Source organism: Cyanistes caeruleus, unplaced genomic scaffold (assembly GCF_971803275.1).
Source record: "Cyanistes caeruleus unplaced genomic scaffold, bCyaCae1.hap1.1 HAP1_SCAFFOLD_76, whole genome shotgun sequence".
In the NCBI taxonomy this organism is placed as follows: domain Eukaryota; kingdom Metazoa; phylum Chordata; class Aves; order Passeriformes; family Paridae; genus Cyanistes; species Cyanistes caeruleus.
The window spans coordinates 299,360-318,470 of NW_028255888.1; the positions used below are offsets into that span (position 1 = coordinate 299,360).

The following is a 19,111-nucleotide window of genomic DNA, read 5'->3' on the forward strand; positions in this document are numbered from 1 at the left end:
CCCCAGGAGCTCCAAAGTTTTCCCCCAAACCACCAAGTTCCTCAATTCCACTCCAAAACCTGGGAACACCCCCCAAAAAACAGCAACCCTTCCCCAAAATCCCCCCAAAATTGCAACCCTCTCCCCCAAAATCACCAAAAATCTGAGAACATAATTTTTTTCACATTTTTCACACCTTGGGTCTGGGCAAAACCACCAGAATTCCTGCGATTTTTCCTATTTTTTGTGGGAAGAGGGTCTCCCCAACTTTTCGTGTCACCCCAGGTGAGCCCTCTCCAAAATTCCTGCCCCTCAAAATTAAGTGCAAATAAATAAAAAGAGGGAAAAAAAAAAAAGGTGGGGGGGAAAGGTAAAAATAAAAAAAAAAAAGGAAAAAAAAGACTCTTTTACTCCAATTTGTGGGGAGGGGAATGGAGGAAATATTGGGGGAGGGGGTGAACCCCCAGAAAAAAATTGAGGCACCCACCTCCAAAAAATTGGGGGAACCCCCCCCAAAAAAGCTCACTTTGAAAAATGCCAAAACCACCAAAAAATGGCAAAAAACACTGAGAAATTAGGGGGGAACCCCCCCAAAATGCATAAAAAATGGGGGAACATCCCCTTGAATCCAAGGGATTGTTGGGATTTTTTACACAAAAGTGGTGGGTTTTTGGGGATGGAAGAGGAGGAGAGACCCCCTCCAAATTCCTGGAGTTGTCCCCAAGACACCATCTGCAGAGGCAGCAGAGGGGGACAAAAAGAGCATTATAGGGAAATTAAGGGAATTTGGGGAGTTTTGGGTGAATTTTAGGGAATTTTGGGATTTTGGAGGTCTGGGGAGGGTCTTAATTTTGCGGGGTTTTGCGTTCCAGGGCCGCAGGTTCATGTCCAGGGAGGCTATAGTTACCAGGAACTGGTATGGGACACCAACAAGACGGGATTCTGCTCAGGAAAACATTTATTCAGCAGAGGAACAAACTCAGATCCAGAGACAGCCCCGAACAGAGGCAGGGAGATGGGTTTGGAGAATCAGGGTGGAGTTCAAGGTCAGGGACCACCGGGAACACAGCAAGGGAGAAACACCAGGGGCCCAAACACAATCAGAAATCCCTGGGTTGCCATCCCATGAGGGGTCCAGGGTGGAATTTCTTCCTGGGCTCGCAGGGCCCATACTCCAAGGCAGAGGGATGGAATTCCCTCTTGCCCACACCTCTCACTTTAATCATGTTCATTTGAAACCAAATCTTTGCCTCCCTGGGCAGGGGCACCTCACACAAAAGCTCACCCAGTAATGGGCTCCCCCTCCCTTCATCATCCCCAAACTTTGGCTGTCTCATTCCAGACCCCACCCCACCTCCCCAATCCCAAGGCCAACCCATCTCATCTCTGCTGGACATCAAGACCTCCTTCCCAAGCCCTATTTTGCCCATTTCATACCTCCCAATCCCTATCCCACCCATCCTGCCCCACCCAATGCCCATCTCACCCCACCTGATTTGCATCCCACTTCGCCCAGTCCCCTTCCAACCCCATTCCACCTGATGCCTTGAGAAGGCTGACCTAGAACAGAGGCTGCACAGAGGTAAGAATAAAGTTTATTATAAGGCCTTAAAGGATATACCTTGGGTATACAAGAGCCTGCCCAGGGCTACACCCAAGATCAACCAAAAATGGCCACAAAAATGGATGAACAACTGATTGTAAGGTCTCACATTTTTGTAAGCTTAGGTCCATCTGCATATTTGGATTCATTGTCCAATTACAGCTTCAGATGGTGAAGTCCCATCCTTCTTGTTTTCTTCCTTTAGTCCACCCTTGTTTATGCTTTTGGGCCTGAAACATGTAATGACTGCCCTTGTTATCAAGCTAGAAAAGGAATTGTTTTGTCTACCTACTCTGTGAAGAGAGCTCACTAACACTTAATATGAAGTTCAAAACTATAAACCTAGGCAGCGCAGAATATGAAAAATATGAAAGCTAAAGCTTAAGGCATCACACCCTTAGAGGCTGTGGAATTGTATAATTTTGGAGTGGTTTAGAGGTGGCAGATCAAACCCTCTCATCCCTTTGAGTGCCAAGAAATGGAGACAACTCCACCAAATACTGCCACAACCCCCAAGTTTCTCCCTAAATCCCAGATTACCTTGAAACACTAGTAAAAAGTAAGGTTTAAGATGCTTTTGATGAATTTGTTGATTTTTACCCCAATTTTGTCTGTTTTACAAGGATAAAGATGAACCAAAAGATAACTGAAACCAAACTAAAATGACCACCAGCCCAGTGTCTTCCCAACACAGATCACTGGGAACGTGGGTCATCAGGGCTTTGCCCAACGTGGGTCCTCTGATGGGGGATGGAGTTGGGGCAGCACACAAAGCTCTTCCTGCATTTGGGGCACACGTAGGGCTTCCCTTAGTGGTGCCTCTGTTGGTGTTTGGTCAAGGTACAGCTCTGGGTGAAGCTCTTCCCACACTGGGGACACTCATAGGGCCTCTCCCCGCTGTGGCTGCGCCGGTGGGAGATGAGGTGGGAGTTTCGCTTGAAGCCCTTCCCGCACTCAGGGCAGCGGAAGGGCCTCTCATCCGTGTGAATCCACTGGTGCACGAGGAGACTGGAGCTGATGCGAAACCTCTTCCCACACTGGAGACATTCATAGGGCCTCTCCCCAGTGTGGATCATCTGGTGAATGGTCAGTTGGGACCTCTGGCTGAAGGTCATCCCACATTCCCCACACTCATAGGGCCGTTCCCCAGTGTGGGTCCTCTGGTGGATGGTCAGGTAGGAGCTGTTTCTGAGGCTCTTCCCACACTGGGGACACTCATAGGGCCTCTCCCCAGTGTGGATGCGCTGGTGCCTGACAAGGGTGGAATTGTGCTTGAAGCCCTCCCCACAGTCAGGGCAGCAGAAGGGCTTCTCATCTGTGTGAATCCGCTGGTGCACGAGATGATGAGAGCTCCTCTGAAACCTCTTCCCACACTCAGGACACTCGTAGGGCCTCTCCCCAGTGTGGATGCGCTGGTGACGGATGAATTCGGAGTTGCAGCTGAAGCCCTTCCCACATTCCCCACACTCATAGGCCCATTCCCCAGTGTGGATCATCTGGTGGCGGATCAGTTTGCTGCTCGAGCTGAAGCTCTTCCCACACTCCAAGCACCTGTAGGGTTTCGTCCCATCCTGAAGCTGCTCATGGACCACCAGCTCAGAGCCCTGGCTGGATCTCTGGCCACCTTCCCTGCACAGGGTGGGTCTTTCCTCCTCAGAGCACCCTGGGATGGGTTTGGAGCCCCTCCTCCTGCGGGATCTCCAGGGCTTTTCCTCCCCATTGGATTTCTGTGCTGTGGAGCTGCTCAAAACGGCCTCTTCCATGAGGTTCTGCTGCAGGGATTTGTTCTTCCTTGTTTCCATCCTCAGCTCCATGTCTGGGGGAGGAAGTTCAAGGAGAGGATGGGATTTGCCTCCGTGCCAGAGGGAAGGGGAAGGAGATCTCCCCAGTGCATCCCTGGCAGGACGGTGTCGGCAGCGGGGTTGTCCTGCAGCCGGGGGCCAGGCTGGGCTGGGAGATGGAGCAGGAGAGAGAGGGAAAGGGGCGCTGACTTCCTCCTCACCTGCCTGGGTGTCCTGGGGCATCTTCCTCTTCCTCACAGCCTCCTCTTCCATCTGGCCAAGGTTTGGGAATGGGAAATCCTGGCTTGGGGAAAAATACGATTCATGAGCACATGGGCTGAGGGGGTTCATTCTGTCCATGTTCATCTCTAGAAGTCACCAGGCATCTGCAGTCCATAAAAACCCCCAAACACCCAGATTCAGCCCTGAAAATGCCTCCCAGAAGTTCCCCATCTCTGGTCTCAGGGTGTTCAGGGTTTCCCTCCCATCTTTGGTGTTCAGGGTTTCCCTCCCATCTTTGGTGTTCAGGGTTTCCCTCCCATCCCAGCTCCTGGAGGTCACGCTTGCACTGGGGGTCCCCAATCTACTCAGTCCCTGCCCTCCCCAGGCTGCTGGGAGTGCCAGGAATCCAAGAAGTTACCCGTTTCCATCTCAGCACTTAGGGATGCTGGAGGTTTTTGGGGCTTCAGGGTCCCTTCTCCTCTTATTCTCTGCTTTGGGGTGCAGGGGGTCCAAGGAGTCCCCCCTGCCCCTCTCCAGGCTGTTGAGGGTCCCGTGAATTGTGGTGCTCCTCCTCTCTGGGCTCCCCACTTTGGGGTCCTGGGGGACACAGGGCTCTGCTCCTCCAGGCTGCCTCTGCCAGCAGCTGCCACCAGGACCCCCCAATGTTCCCCCAATGGGCATTTTGCATACAGCTTTGGAGTTCTTCATTCTTCAAACATCACCCACAAAAAAACCCAACCCAGGAACCCTCCAGGATACCAGGGCCAAGCTCCCCCTCCCCTGTCAGCTGTGGGATGCGGGGTGATGATCCCACAGGTGGGGGCTGTGAATTCAGGGAGTGCTTGACCTTGTGGTTCCTTCTCCTTTCCCTGATCCTCCTTTGTTCCTCCTCTTCCTCTTCCTCCTGCTCCGCCTCGTCCTCCCTCCTCCACCTCCTCCCTAACACCACGCCCTTCTCCTACTTCCATCCCTTCTTGCTTTCCTTCATCCTTCCTCTTCCATCCCTCCCCCTCCTCCCCCAGGAGCAGTGACACCCTCGGTGCCCCGTTCCCGAACCCCTCACAGCCCACGGCAGGAGCGGGGATGGAGCCGGGACAGGTCGGGATGGGCAGCGCGGGGCTCTCCGCTGCTCCCACCCGCTGGGGATGGAGGGAACCCGGCCCGGGGAAAAGGAGAGGGAAACTGGGAAAACTGGGGGCTGCAGATCCAACCTGGGGCTGGCTGGGGACCCTGGCTGGGGACTACCAGCCCTTGGGGCTCCTCTGGGGAGATGCGGGAGGGGGGAACACAGAGAGGGCTGGGGGATCCCAGGAGTGGCAGCACTGGCAGGGATTGGTTTGTACTGGGATCATCCTGGCAGTGGCTGAGATTGCACTGGCTGTGTAGTGACATCACACTGGGATATCATACTGGGATCGTCCTGGCAGTGAGTAGGAGCCTGCAGGGGGCAATTGAGATCAGGTTGTGAGGAACTGGAAATATGCCCTGCACTCCCCAGAACCCCGGCATCGCCCCCCATATGTCTCATAAGTCTCCCCCAAACCCTCCAGGATCCCTGAGTGTCCCCTCAACGCTCGTTCAGGACCCCCCAAAGCATCTCTGGACCCCTGAGTTCTCCCGACCCCACAGATGCCCCTTCCAGCCTCTGCTGGGAATTCATCTCCCATCATCCCGGAACACAGTTCCGCGCCCAAACCTCCTGCTGTGCCCCGTGCCCCAAAGAGCCCGGTTACAGCTATCCAGGTTCCCCCCAAGTGGTCCCGAGCTGTATACATTCGCCCCGAGGACCTGCAGCCACGGCTCGAACACAGAAGTGCTCTCCAAGTGCTTCCCTTCACCGCCAAACGCGCCTTCCGAGCCACTTTCGGGACTACAGCTCCCATCATGCTCCGCGGCGCCCATAGAGTGCTATTCCTGCCATGACTCCATTTCCCGTCATGCCCCGCGCCTCACCGGAATCCACTGGAGCTGAGCCTATAACTCCCGTGATGCTCCGCGGCACCATGAAACTGTATTATACCGGCGCCTACAGTTCCCATCATCCCCCGTGACCCATAGATTCCTCGTTACAGCCCCCCAAGTGCCGCCCAAGGGCCCAAAGGGCCCCCAGATTCCCCTCCCTGACTTCCAAGCGCTCCCCTGGACCCCCAAGTGCTCCTCCGGGCCCCGAATTGTCCCACGGAATCCCTAAGTGCCCCTCCATGTGCCCACCCGGCTCCCCAAGTGTCCTCCAGACCCCCAGGTTGTCTCTAAATTCCTTCTCCAGACACAAAACTGCCCCAAATGTTCCCCAGAAAAGTCTCCATAGACCCCAAAGTGGCTCCTTTTGCCCTGTGGGAGAAAATCATTAAAAAATATGATCAAAGGACTAAAAATAGGTGTAATTAGCATAAGGAGGGAGAAATAGTGATCAATTAATTAATGAAGGGAATTGTGGTACTTTGAACCAAGGACCAATAATGTTTTTTGTTCCTGAAAGTGTATCAATTCTTTCATATAAATATAAAAATTAGGTTCTAAAAACACAAAATAATATTATTATAAAAAATAAAATTTTATTTTTATTAATTAATTAGATTTTATTCATAAAGAAAAAAATATAAAGAGAAATGTTATCAATGTTTTGGGATGTCAGTCCCAGGTGGGCCATGTCAGACATGCTGAGGCTCGGGGTGAGGAGCAGGTTGTCCAAACAGGGGCAGCCTGCAAGGGATTCATTCTTCTCTGTGACCAGACTGCCTAAGGAGACATTCAGCATCAGGATGGTAAAGAGTAAATCCTGACCTCCTGATCAGTACACAAAGATGATTACAGTTTGAACAGTAGAATGTTGTCACCGTAAGGTGCCTTCTTTGTTAATATAGCTCATATTGTGTCATGGTTGTTAAATACCAATGTTGTTGTACAACATTGAACAACAACATTGGTATTGTACAACTTTGTACAACATTGTACAACTTCTTTGTTAAAATATTGTTATAAATGAAATTAGAATTTTGACAACTAGGTCCCTTGGCTTAATGGCAGTTTAATTAAAAATGAATACAATTTACTAAACTGAATAGTAGTGTGGTATAAATGAATACAGTTTAGTAAAATAATACAGTTTAATAAAAAATTAAAATTTATATATATAATCTACTAGTAATTAAGTATGATTAAAGCATAAGCAAAACCCACCAGGGTACGGAGGCTTCCCACCCTGCCTCACCTTCAAAACAAAGCACTTCAAGCTAAACTCATATACTGTATGCTTATACATATTCATTAATGTTTCCTGTAAGTTTCCTCCTATTTCTGATTTTTCTGACTTTACATCATTTTTCTTCATGGCACATGCCTCACTTGTTGTTAGGAGGTCTTCAGTCTTCTTTTGGTGGTCTTTTGGCGAAGGCTTCTCCTCTTCCTCATTGTCCTTTGGAAAACCTTACAGGTTTGTATGTGCGTACTAAGCCTTGTGTTATATTAATCTACTAATTACCCTTATATTTACTAATCCTTACGCCCAATGCCTAAATTTGGTCTAATTTTGGTCCATCTCAAGGCCATTTTGGTCTTGAGACACCATTTATCTTCTAAACTACATCCTGTACCTTAATTTTGACATGTAACATCTGCAAAGGGGTACATCTGCTTTGTAACACCGATTCTTGATTGTTTCTAATAATAACTTTAATAACAGTTACAATTTAGTTAGCACAAACCAATTCCATTTATTACAACTGCAAATACCCCTTATGCACCTTTTTATGGGTTTCCATGCTAACGGCCTTGCTTTCTTCCTTGCTATGGATAAACTTGTATTTTCTCTATTCCTTCTTTTGCTCCCTCAATTGTTTGGCCTGCAGACCAGTTGCTAAGCCCATCCACATTCACCTCTTAGTCTTCAGAGGGAAACTTTGAGCACAGTGAGAATCTCCCAGTGTGCAAGAGGGTCCCTGTGTGCCAGCTGCAGCTGGGGCCTCAGCCATCTCCTCTCTCAACAGGTTCCCCTCTGCAGCTTCACAGGAAAGGCCAACACCTCCCTCAGGGACACCTGCACCACACATTTCACATCTCCATGCCCATACGTGATGTCCCTGTCACAGCTGCATTATCAGCTTGCTGCTGTGCAGATGCTGCCACCACCCACAGCAAGGCCCTGTGTCCCTGAAGGGACCCGCCCTGCTCTGTGGCCTGGACTGTAGGTGGGTCCCTCCTGCCAGGGCAGGGCCTGACACAGCTCTTCTGTTCCAATAAAGAGATGGAGCTGTCACCCCAGTGTCTGGCTGGTACCACCAGCAAAGCCCACACAGCACCAGCCCTGGCTGAGCTCCATGTCCAGAAGCAGGCAGGGCTGACCACGGTGTGGGCAGGCAGGAGCCAGGCAGGGGCTGCTGTGACCAGCGGCAGGGCACTGAGGGGCTGGGGGAGTCTGTGTTGAGTGTCCCTGGGCTGAGGGCACATTTCCTTCAGTGGCATCACCTGGGCCTGGACCTCCTCCAGTGCCATGCCCAGGAAAAGAGGGAACCATCAAGAGCATCTCATGGGACAGAACATGACCAGCAATGTCAGCAGGCAAAACCAAGGTTTTGTTTAGCAATGACCCTTTGATGAAGTCAAAGATTTACAATCAGTCCAGTACAGATTGGAGTACAGATGGGAGTACACTTGCAGGAGGTACAGCCAAGGCCATGAGGTCACAGCAGTCTCTGGGGTGACAGCAGGCTGAGGTGACAGCAGGCTCTGAGGTCACAGAGGTCCCAGAGCCCCGTGGTTGCACAGCACCACAAGGACCGAGCAGTCAGTCCTTGACCACGACTGTTGTGGCAGCAGTGGTGCTGACATTGGGACAGTGGTGCTGACATTGGGACAGCAGAGTCAGGACAGTGGTGGCAGCAAGAGCTGCAGGACTGGCAGTGGGCAAGGCACCATGGCCTTTGCTCTGCGCCTCTTCCTCCTGCTCCTCCTGGCAGTGGCCCTGCCTGACAGGGCTGCCCAGGCTGCTCCGTGGCGAGCACAGGGAGCAGGTGAGCCCACGGCCTGGCTTCCCTTTCCTGGGACAGCACTTCCTTCTCCCTGGGAAGCATTGGGGATGGTTTTCCCCAGGGCTTGAGGGTGGGTTTCCTCTGTGGGAGGGACAGAGTCCCCAGGGACCCTGGGCTGGTCCTGCTACCCCTCCAGGGATTTTGCACAGGGCCTGTAATGAGGGTGGAGAGTGTCCAGGGCCAGCCCAGAGCTCCCCAAGCTTTTCTGCAGCTTTGGCCATGTCCACTGATATCTGGCTCCCATGGCCTTACCTGACCCCCTTGCAGTGCCCAGTTCCCTAAGGCAGAAGGGGATCCCAGCTCACCATGGAATGGTTCTGATCTGTGCTCCCTTCTAGACTGGGATCGTGACATGGAGCATCTGGAAGCCCTGGGACATAATGGTTTGAGACCCATGGAGAATGCTGGAGGCAAGTTCTCAATGTCCATTTCCGCACAGTATAATCAGTGTCAATATGGCAAGAGCTCACTCACGTGCCACTTCACCTAAGAGTCTGAAGGTTGATGGATTCTGGAAAAATCGCTCTGCTCCCTTCTGGAGCCCTGAGTGATCCCACAGCATTGCTGTCAGTGGGAGGAAGGAGCTTTTAGCTGTCAATCTCTTACCATGTGCAATGCCCGTGTCTCCTTCCGTGTGCTCTGTGCAGCCATGGAGAAGAGCAGAGAGGAAGGGGCCAGGCCCAGGGCTGTGCCCCGGGGCTGTGCCTTGGGTGGCTCCTTTGCCAGCCCCAGGGAGCCTGAGGATCTCCTACAGAGCCACAGGAGCTCTTCTGTCCTGCCTTTCTTTGCAGCCAAGCCTCTTAGTGAAGGTGATCTGGCTTCTCAACCCACATCCAGGACTGAGGCTCTGGGAGATGGTGAGGGTAGGTCAAGGCCTTTCCCCCTGGGAGAGCTGCCAGCTCAGAGCCCAAAGCTCAGCCAGGGCAGCATCGCTGCAGGTGCCAGGACAGAGCTGTGCACGTGTGTTACCCTCGCCCTGCGTGATCCCCTCAGCACTCCTGTGGCTCAGTGCTGCCTGTGCAGATCAGCAGACACGACAGAAGCTTCTGTGGCTGTTGAGTTACAGGTGTGTCTGCAGGGAGGACTTTCCAGGCTCCTGGGCTGGATGCTGCACACAAGCCCAGCTCCCGTCGCAGGGGTGAGTATTGTGTCCTTGCTGATCCCACAAGCTGAACCCTGATTTTGTAGGATCCATTCCTGGGAAATGGATATATATTTTTTTAATTAGGTCCTCCAAGAGGAAAGAACAAAGCTGCAGGACACTGGAAACCCCATGAGCCATCCAATACCATGCAGCAAATGCTGAAGGAAATGCTGCAGGGAGGACAAGGTGGGTTCATGTCCCTCAGCCTTCTCCTGACACTCAGCAGCTGGGGGCTTTCTCTGCACATCTGGTCACACCGTGCCCAGCAAAGCAGGAAGCAGATACATGGCAGCCTTGCTGCCCCACTGCTGCTTTCATGCCCTGCAGGGCTGTTTCCCAGCCTGGCCTGGCTGCAGCTTCTCCCCAGCCTCTGCAGGAAGGCAATTGGCATCAGCTGACAGGGAGCCCAAACTGCAGCATGGGCCATGCACACCCTGAGATCCCCTGCAATTTCCTGGTCTTGGGCTAGATCAGGTTCAGGGGCTGTTTGGAGGAGGAAGGGCTCTGGCCAATCCCATAAGTTTATATGATTTCCTAATCCTTATCCATGACCTCGACTAGTATCGCATCATGATGACACCACTTCCCTGAAAAGGGAATGGTTCCATCTGATCCAGCTGTGGCTCTTCCTTCCTCCAGAGATGAACCCAAAGGCTGTGCTGAAGGCGGCGTTTCCCGGAGGAAGCAGTGGCTCCTGGGCAGCCTCTGCTGCAGGAAGGGAGGCCATGCCAGGCACAGCCCCAGGAGGTAATTGCTGTGTCCCTGGGCCTGAACCCTGCTGAGGCTTGAGCTGTAAATCTCTGCTGCTTGGCAGTACCTGCCTTTCAGGGATCTTGCACAGAGCATGGAAAAGGTGTTGAGAGTGACCAGGGCCAGCCTAGAGCTGCCCAGGCCCCTCTGCAGCTTTGGCCATGTCCATTGACATCTGGATCCCATGGCCTTCCACGACCCCCTTGCAGTGCCCAGTTCCCTAAGGCAGATGGGGGTCCCAGCACACCATGGAATGATTCTGATCTGTGCTCCCTTCTAGATTGGGATCGTGACATGGAGCATCTGAAAGCCCTGGCACATAATGGTTTGAGACCCATGGAGAATGCTGGAGGCAAGTTCTCAATGTCCATTTCTGCACAGAATTATCAGTGTGAGTGTGGCAAGAGCTCACTCTCATGCCATTTCCCTTAAGAGTCTGAAGGCTGATGGATTCTGGAAACTTTGCTCTGCTCCCTTCTGGAGCCCTGAGTGATCCCACAGCATTGCTGTCAGTGGGAGGAAGGAGCATTTAGCTGTCAATCTCTTCCCATGTGCAATGCCAATGTCATCTTCTGTGTGCTCTGTGCAGCTACAAGGAAGAGCAGAGAGGAAGGGGCTGGGCCCAGGGCTGTGCCCCAGGGCTGTGCCTCGTGTGGCTCCTTTGCCAGCCCCAGGGAGCCTGAGCTGCTCTTGTTGCTGCTGCCAAGCCCTGGCCCTGCCTGGGGCGCAGTTCAGAGCTGCTGGCAGCTCCAGGGAGTCCTTTCTCCCCTGACTGCCATGCAAGGGACTCCTTCCATCCCACTGTGGGGACACTGCAGGCACGTGGTCCTCCTGCTCCTGCTCCTGAGTGGAAGGCAGAGAGGAGGGAGTGCCTTGGAGGGCACCAGTCACCCAGGTGCACTCACTGCCACTCTGGACTGAAGGAGAAATGGAACTACTTTCCATTAAGGTCCTCCAAGATGGAAGAACAAAGAGATAGAAGACAAGAAATCCCTGGAGGCATCCCAACTTCTGGACAGGATGCTGAGTGATCTGGAGAGACACCGTGGTGGGTCCATGTCCCTCAGCCTCCTCCTGACACTCAGCAGCCAGGGGCACATCTGGACACGCCATGCCCGGCACAGCACGAAGGGATCCATGGCAGCCTTGCTGCCCCACTGCTGCTTTCATGGCCTGCAGGGCTGTTTCCCAGCCTGGCCTGGCTGCAGCTTCTCCCCAGCCTCTGCAGGAAGGCATTTGGCATCAGCTGACAGGGAGCCCAAACTGCAGCATGGGCCATGCACACCCTGAGATCCCCTGCAATTTCTGTCTTGGGCTAGATCAGGTGTAGGGGATGTTTGGAGGAGGGAGGGCCCTGGCCCAGCTCCAATAACCTGGATATTTTCCTGACCCTTATCCATGACTTTGACAACTATTGCCTCCTGAAGATACCACCTCCCCTAATGGTGAACAGTTCTGTCTTATCCAGCTGTCCCTTTTCCTTTCTCAAGTGCTGGAGCAGATGTTTGTGCAGATGATGGCATATGCTAGAGGAAGGAATGGCCCTGTGCGAGCTCCTGATGTAGGAAAGGAGGAGATGCCAGGCCCAGGCACAGGAGGTAATTGCTGTGCTGGGCTCTCCCTCGGCAGGGCTGTGTGCCAGCAGCTCTTCCCTCAGGGCCTGCATGGCCCGGCAGCAGCCAAAGCTGGAGGTGCCGTGGCTTCCAGGCCTCTGGAGCTCGTTCCCAGCCCCTGGGAATCGGGACTTGTGCACCAACATCTCTCCCCCAGCAGCTGCTCCTGGAGCTGGCCCTAAGCATCCAGAGGCCCAAGACACAGGAGCAGCCCAGAGTGGGAGCCCTGCCGTGAGCCCAGGGCCACAGCCAGCCCTGGCTCCCAACTGGGCAGGGGATGCACTGGCCCCTTACAGGGCCTGGCTCTGTCCCCTGGGGCTGGGGGAGCTGTCACAGAGCAGGGAGGGTCAGGGGTGGCAGTGGCTGCTAAGGGATGGGTTTGGCCCGTGTCCCTGGAAGGAGCCACTGCCCAAGCAGCTGTGCTGTCCCAGGCTCTGCTCTCGGCCTTCTGGGCTTTGTTGGGTGGCACAGCCTGTGCCAAGGGGTGGCAAGGTGCCTGCAGGCCCCAGCTCTGGGGGAAACAGAGAATGTCCTGGCCATATCCAGTGTGCTGCCAGCTCAGCAATGGAGCACAGCACAGGCTCACACTGCCCATTGCTCCCACAGATGCGCTTGGCAAGTCCAATATAAATGCTGAGAATCCACCGAGCACCCCAAGAGTGTTCTGCCCGCAGGATGTGCGCAAGTCCTGCATGATAGGCACAGCAGTGACACTGTTCACAGTGCCACTTTCCATGGTCCTGTGCTATGTTGGATTCCGGTGGTGGAAGGACAAGAAATGGTAAGTTGTTGTTCATCTCCACCCTCCAGCTTCTTGAAAGGATGCTCATAGTCAGGAAACATTCCCAGTGAGGCTGCTGTGCACTTGTGGGTAGTCAGTGGTTGCCCAAATAACTCTGCTGAGAGTTCTGCTGCTGCCCAGGCCTTTCATTGGCCTCTTAATTGCTGGGCCTTGTCCTGGGGAGCCCGCTGGGGCTGCAGCCAGTGCTGGCTCCCACTGAGGCTGCCTGGCCAAGAGCAGCCCCAAAAGCAGCGGGCAGAGGCAAAGCAAGGTGAGCAGGAGAAAGAGCAGGGACGAGATTGCCCTTGAAAGGCAGAGGCGCTCTGGGGCCCGCTCCCGGCCAGGGACCCTGCCCAGAGCCATTCCCTGCTCGCCGGGGCCTTGAGGGGCAGCTGTCCAGCTGGGCCAAGCTGTGCCAGCAGCTCCAGCCGTGCTGGGGAGCCTTGGCCGCTCTGGGCCCTGCTGTGCAGGAGGGTCCCTGAGTGCCCATGGCAGCTGGGGGCCTCAGCCACCTCCTCTCTCCACAGTCACCCTGCTGCAGCTCCAGCATACCAGCCAAGGAGGTGTGACTCTCCCTTGCCCCCAGGGAGCCCAGAGACTGCCTCATTTGACAGCTCTCAGATGTGGCCTCAGAAGCAGGAGTCGACCTGGAAAGCAGAGCACCAGCACTCCGTGCCTCCCCCACGGCCCCCCAGCCCGGCTGTTAAGAGGAAGCCCCCTGAGATTCCCCCACCTCCTCCCCTCCCGAGCCAGCCACCCTGGTCCAGCTAGGACTGCAAGTGGGACAGCCATGACAGGGCTCGGCCCTCCAGCAGCTTGGGGCATCTGCTCTTGGCTTCAAATAACACATTACCTGTGGGTAACAGCCAGAGGCACTTGTCCTACTCTTCTACCTTCAACAGGAAAGGCTGAAGATTCTTCCCATGCCCTGTCTTATCCCTTTTGATTTTCATACAGCTGGGTGCTGGCTGAACCTTTTCAAAGAACTTTATTTACACTTCATGTTTTAACCCACCTATCAAGGAAAAAGAAAATAAATAAAAGATTTCTTCAGTTTAGACTTCATTTTTAATGTGGTTGGGCCACTCAAATTTTGAGCAATTAATTTTCCATGGTGCCTCTTCCCTTTTCCTTCTTATTTACAAGAAGTTCATCTGGACATGAAAATCAACAGAATTACTGAGATTCACCTCAAAGCCCAGAGGAGAATCTCACACAAAATATTCTCCCTGTATACTGCACAACAAGAAATATTCAGAGGAAAATACCATGTCACCTGAGGCTCCTGGAACTCCCAGAATCCTGAGCCTGCAAAAGAGGCAAACAGCCCTGGCAGTGGCTGAGGGGAATTCTCCTCAGACTCCTCAGAAAGTGTGTCACTTCAGGAGGGAAATGTTTTTAAACCTTTGCCTTATCTTCCTCCTGTGCTAAAATATAAGGCTCCTCCTGAGAAAATACTGAGCTACAAACAATTCTCCATTCCTCAACAAAGCTCCTCAGTTGCTCAACTTAAAGAGCAAAACTAAATGTGGTCAGAAATTTCCCATCAAAGCCCATTTGCAGAGAAACCCCACCATACGTGAGCAAATATTTATTAGCACTTCAGTTCACTCAAAGGATTGCCCCTTTTTTTTCCCAGAGAGTATATTAGAACCATTTGCTCTTGACAGGACTCCTTGGATGGCCCCCAGATCTGGCTCCTCACCACGCCCTGCCTGAGCTGTTCATGCAGCCAGGCAGCACCACCTGACTTTGCCACCCTTTTCAGGCCTTGGGCACGGCTGGTGCCACGGTCCCCTCTGTTGCCACAGTCCCCTTTGGTGCCACAATCCCCTCTGGTGCCACAGTCCCCTCTGGTGCCACGGTCCCCTCTGGTGCCACAGTCCCCTCTGGTGCCACGGTCCCCTCTGGTGCCACAGTCCCCTCTGGTGCCACGGTCCCCTCTGGTGCCACAGTCCCCTCTGGTGCCACGGTCCCCTCTGGTGCCACAATCCCCTCTGGTGACACAGTCCCCTCTGGTACCACAGTCCCCTCCTGGCTCGTGGTGTGTCCCTGCTGCTGGAGGAGCCCTGCTCGTGCTGCTGCCTGCGTTCAACAAGGCCGGTGCTACTCCCCAGCCGAAAAGAGACTAAAGGCACTGCTTTGGGCAGCTGGTTGGAATGAGTTTAACACTTCCTCATCTCTATCACAGATCTCCTAAAACCTGTAACTTCTCTTGTTCTTTTTTTTCTCTTGCTTCTTCTATACTTCTTCTGTGTTTTTCTTTCCTCACAGATTTCTCAGTCCCCTTTGGGCTGAGCTCCTTTGGGATCCTCTCTCGTGGGCAGTCCCGCTTATCTCAGGTCTCTGGGTTTGAAGAACAACTCTCAAGCTCGTTAGAATCTTGTTTCTCGTGTTTATTAGAAGGTTATTACAAAACTTGGCAGGTCTCTCCAGACTATCTGCACAAGTTCAATTCACCACAACCTGGCTCATTTTGCTCTGATGGTACAAAATGGCCCCGAACCACGCGGCTGCCTCATTTTTATATCTATTTTTAACCTTGTTAACTATGGACACATGTATTGTTTTTATATTTTAACAAGTAAGTTTTCTGTATCTATTTACATAACTAAAACTGCAACTAACTTTCAACCAAACATTCTTTGTGCTCCCCAAAACTGCAGAATCATGGAGAAGAAGGAAGAAGAGCTAAAAAAGACCACACCTTTCTTCCTCCATCTTTACTCCGTGTATTAAATCCCTCTAAAATCTATATTTTTCACCTCAGTGGCATACTAAACATTCTACTACTTTCTACTTAATTTTTTATAAATCCTGGTTTACCCAGGGATATTTGGAAGCCTTTCTGTCAATGGCAAATAGGATTGATACTGTTTTGGAAAATAGGACAAACAGAGTAATGTCTCTCCATTTCTGGATTCCTATATCTCCCCCTTCTCTTTGCCAAAAAACCCAACTTTTTTCTTTGATTACTTGTTTTAGAATGGCTTCCCTGACCCTGAATGAGTCAAGCAGATGATGTCTAGATTTGACACATTGGTCAAAGCTCTCCAGACATTTTCTCTCGACTGATTCATGGCAAAACTGTGTTGCATAAGGCAACCAACAAAAGATAAGGCACAAATACAATGGCTAATTGATCTTATTCAACAACCTTATCTCTCGCAAAAGTTCTTAAATTTCTGTATTAAACACCCCTCCCTCACAAAGTCCTCAGTCCATAAATTTTGCACGCTGTTTGTTCAATGTCTAAGATGTTGAATGCTGTTTTCATGCTAAATCATGTTTGCGTACTGGCTTCTTGATTTCTGGAGTCTTCGTCTGCTTGTTTCTCAGCTTGATACGGTTTCACGCACTTTGCAGGAACCCACTTTGGTCCTGCACCTGTGGAGACACAAGCATATCCTTTTCCTTTTTTGCCTGAAAGGGTACTCAAAGGAGTTTTTAAGCTCCATTCCTGGGGCCAGAAGAGATGTGAGGTGACTGTGACATCGGCACCTGTGTCCATCATCCCTTGAATTGACACTGTCTTGCCATTTTATGTCAAGTTGCAGGTGATTACAGGTCTATCACGACTTATCTGCTTTACCCAGGTGGCATGAACTTCAGTAGACTCATTAATAGATAAAACTTGCCTGCTGATCAATGGTCTGATTGGATAATTTGCATGCAGAGGCAAAGCAATGGCTTTAGCTACTAAAGTTTTTGCCGAAAGGATCCATGGAGGACGTAAAGCTTGAGCTAAAACCGTCAATTCTTCATTCTGGTCTGCAGAAACAACACATGGATAAATAACAAGCCCCAAAATACTGCATCTGTCCTTGCCTATAATCAGGAAGTCTTGCCTCTTTTTTCGATGTTCCGGAGACTCCTGTATGGAGTACCGCATGATCTTCATTCAAAAAACAAACCAACTTGGACGTTGCCAATTCACATTGTGCACCTGGTGGCAATAAGCCTGGATCACTGGGAAATTGACAAATGGTCTTGCTGAGGGAATCTGATTGGCGTTCCCTGATGATCACTCTCTGACCGGAGGCCTTTAATGGAATTGACTTTGAGGCTGTCGCTCCATCTCCATTTGTGTCATCATGTGGTGACTCTTTGCACTGTTTTTGGAGTTTCCCAGCAGAGCTAGAGGTTTTCCCTCTACATGTGTTTTTGAATAGCATTGGCTGGGATGATGTTTTCCTCTTCGGCACCTGGGACAAAGGCTTTGTACTTTTTTCTGCAATGGGCAGCTCTTTTTCATGTTTCCCAGTTTCCCACATGGAAAGCATGCTCCCTCATGAAGCGATGCTTCCATCATACCTGCACAGCTGAGTCACTGAAAACCTGACTCCATACTCTTTACTATTTTCATAAATCCTTTGAGTTGTTCTTCGAGCATTCTCTCGAATTCTTCTGTCGAAACACTCGCAACATGCGGAGTGCCTATCTTGCTACATGCCTCTATCATTTCTTCCATGGTTGGATATCCAGGCAACGCACTCTCAGTACGTCCGCACTCTGCATTAGCATTTGCGAAGGCAAGGCCTTGAAGCATGTGTGGCTTCACCTTTTCATCCATCACCTGCTGGTCAATCACCTGTGTGAGGTGATCAATGAAGGTAGTGAAAGGCTCTGAAGGGTCTTGCTTCACTTCTGTGTAGATGCCTTCTGAGGTTCCAGTAGGCTGAATTTGCAGCAGTGTCTTTTCAGATGCTTCTACAACATCTCAAAGCACTTCTGGAGGCAGATCTGCTATTTGAATTTCTGGCTTGTGATACGGCACATTTACTCCTGCCATTTGAGTTGCTGTGATGTCTGCATACGGTCCTCTTGCATATTTGTTCCTCAGTTCAAGGAGAGCTTTTCTCCATCTTGAATTCCACAGTATATATTGTGAATCTGTGAAAATTGTTGAGGCTATATACTTGCAGTCATATGGTGTCATTTCATGGCTGAGGAAAAGACCTCTTAATAAATGCTGAAAATATGGAGAACCAAGTCCTTTTCCTTCCACAGCATCTAATAAATCCTTTAAAAGACAGCAATCCACAGGCTCCCATCTAGGAACATCATCTCTTCTTCCAAGCCTCACTGGTAATACTGTAATGTCCTCAGTTTCTCTGAAAGCATCAGCACCTTCCTTGAGAAGTACCTGCATATCAGGTCCTCCCCCTCCTCTTTGAGGGAGATTTGATATAGATTGTAGCTTTGGTTGTTGAGGAGCTGTAGGTATAGTAGAAAAATACAGTGTTTGTGGATTGTGAATGCACACAGCTTCCTTTAAATCTTGAAAAACAGGAGAAAATTGTAATCTTGTCGAAGAAGAGATGTCCTGTCCTGAGAACCAGTCCTTTGGAGCAGTCTTTTGAAAAGCTGAAATATCGGCTTGAAGCAGAGAATGTGGCATTTGAATCGATGACAGAGGAATTCCTTCGCCTGCTGTTGTTGATATTGCGTCGTTTTTGTCTAAAATATTCTCGATTGTATTTGTAGAAAAAATTAGAAGCTGCTGTGATGCTTTTTGCCCACAAGGCAGCGCTGCTGCTCCATGAATTCGCTCTGGCTTCAGTTTCATAAACGGCTGAGCCTCCAACGGGTTTTGTACCATTCGGAAAAAGTTCTAAAATTCTAAAAAATTCTAAAATCCCCTATTTAGAGAGGAATTCCTTTTTAGGAGATAAATCCCTTTTAGGAATCTACGGATTTTAGTACTTTTTAGTACTTTTCCAAACTGCTCACTTTGCTTTCCATAGTAATCGCAACACCCTCTGCTTTTTCAGCTTTCCCCCACACCTCTCCCTCTTTTCCCAAATCCTCTGAGGGGTTGGGATCAGAGGCTCCCACGCTGTTGAGGGATTTGGGGGTTTCCCTTGCTTTTGGAAAGGGCAGTTCGGATCTGGGTGGCTGGGTTTCCTCTCCCCCTGTTCCACCCCCTTGGCAAGGGGGTGATACATTACATTAAAGACAGTATGACTTGTTTCTATCATATTTCCATGGACACACATTCCCGGGGTTTCTAACTCTATTAACCTCATATTTGCATTTGCCCATATATAGGGTTCAAACAATTGCTCCTTGCTAATGGTGGGGTAATTCTCTCTCACCCAGACCAGTAAAAATTCCAACTCTTTCGTTGGAATTTCATGTAAGGACTGCTCTATTATTTTTTCTAATTTTTGTAAAATTGCCTGTTCCTCCTTAGAAATATTCCATCTCA

At 51.0% G+C, this 19,111-nt stretch overlaps 3 protein-coding genes across 6 annotated transcripts in view; 2 read left to right on the forward strand and 1 right to left on the reverse strand.

Annotated features, from left to right (window-relative positions):
- LOC147646881 (uncharacterized) overlaps positions 1-19,111 on the forward strand; it is a 450,805-nt gene that overhangs the window by 6,910 nt on the left and 424,784 nt on the right. The gene's annotated exons all lie outside the window — the stretch shown is intronic.
- LOC111944231 (uncharacterized) lies at positions 1,559-8,275 on the reverse strand. Of its 3 annotated transcripts, XM_086872790.1 has the most exons (4): positions 7,329-8,275; positions 4,797-5,023; positions 3,585-3,663; positions 1,559-3,398 (listed from the first exon to the last, which is right to left on the reverse strand). In XM_086872790.1, the coding sequence occupies exons 3-4, from the start codon at positions 3,634-3,636 to the stop codon at positions 2,392-2,394; spliced, it is 1,059 nt and encodes a 352-aa protein (XP_086728916.1). In that variant the 5' UTR covers positions 3,637-3,663; positions 4,797-5,023; positions 7,329-8,275; the 3' UTR covers positions 1,559-2,391. The 3 variants fall into 3 exon arrangements, with proteins under 3 accessions (XP_086728916.1, XP_086728915.1, XP_086728914.1); XM_086872789.1 differs by lacking the exons at positions 4,797-5,023; positions 7,329-8,275 and adding an exon at positions 5,374-5,434 and having other exon boundaries at positions 3,585-3,667; XM_086872788.1 differs by lacking the exons at positions 4,797-5,023; positions 7,329-8,275 and having other exon boundaries at positions 3,585-3,950.
- LOC111944230 (uncharacterized) lies at positions 8,367-13,965 on the forward strand. 2 transcript variants are annotated; one of them, XM_086872808.1, is made up of 11 exons: positions 8,369-8,594; positions 8,951-9,022; positions 9,404-9,475; positions 9,679-9,750; positions 9,841-9,942; positions 10,396-10,503; positions 10,787-10,858; positions 11,456-11,554; positions 11,975-12,104; positions 12,726-12,900; positions 13,428-13,965. In XM_086872808.1, exons 1-9 carry the CDS (start codon positions 8,498-8,500, stop codon positions 12,034-12,036), a joined length of 756 nt encoding a protein of 251 aa, XP_086728934.1. In that variant the 5' UTR covers positions 8,369-8,497; the 3' UTR covers positions 12,037-12,104; positions 12,726-12,900; positions 13,428-13,965. The 2 variants fall into 2 exon arrangements, with proteins under 2 accessions (XP_086728933.1, XP_086728934.1); XM_086872807.1 differs by having other exon boundaries at positions 8,367-8,594; positions 8,951-9,475.

Bases quoted from the DNA above. Each gene is read 5' to 3' on its own strand.
- LOC111944231 (XM_086872788.1), bottom strand. From the start codon at position 3,729: ATGAACATGGACAGAATGAACCCCCTCAGCCCATGTGCTCATGAATCG. The intron at 3,399-3,584 runs GTGAGGAGGAAG...TTCCTCCCCCAG, and splicing joins GCCCCAGGACACCCAGGCAG to ACATGGAGCTGAGGATGGAA.
- LOC111944230 (XM_086872807.1), top strand. From the start codon at position 9,220: ATGTGCAATGCCCGTGTCTCCTTCCGTGTGCTCTGTGCAGCCATGGAG. The intron at 9,751-9,840 runs GTGAGTATTGTG...TTTTTTAATTAG, and splicing joins GCCCAGCTCCCGTCGCAGGG to GTCCTCCAAGAGGAAAGAAC. The intron at 10,859-11,455 runs GCAAGTTCTCAA...CTTTCCATTAAG, and splicing joins ACCCATGGAGAATGCTGGAG to GTCCTCCAAGATGGAAGAAC.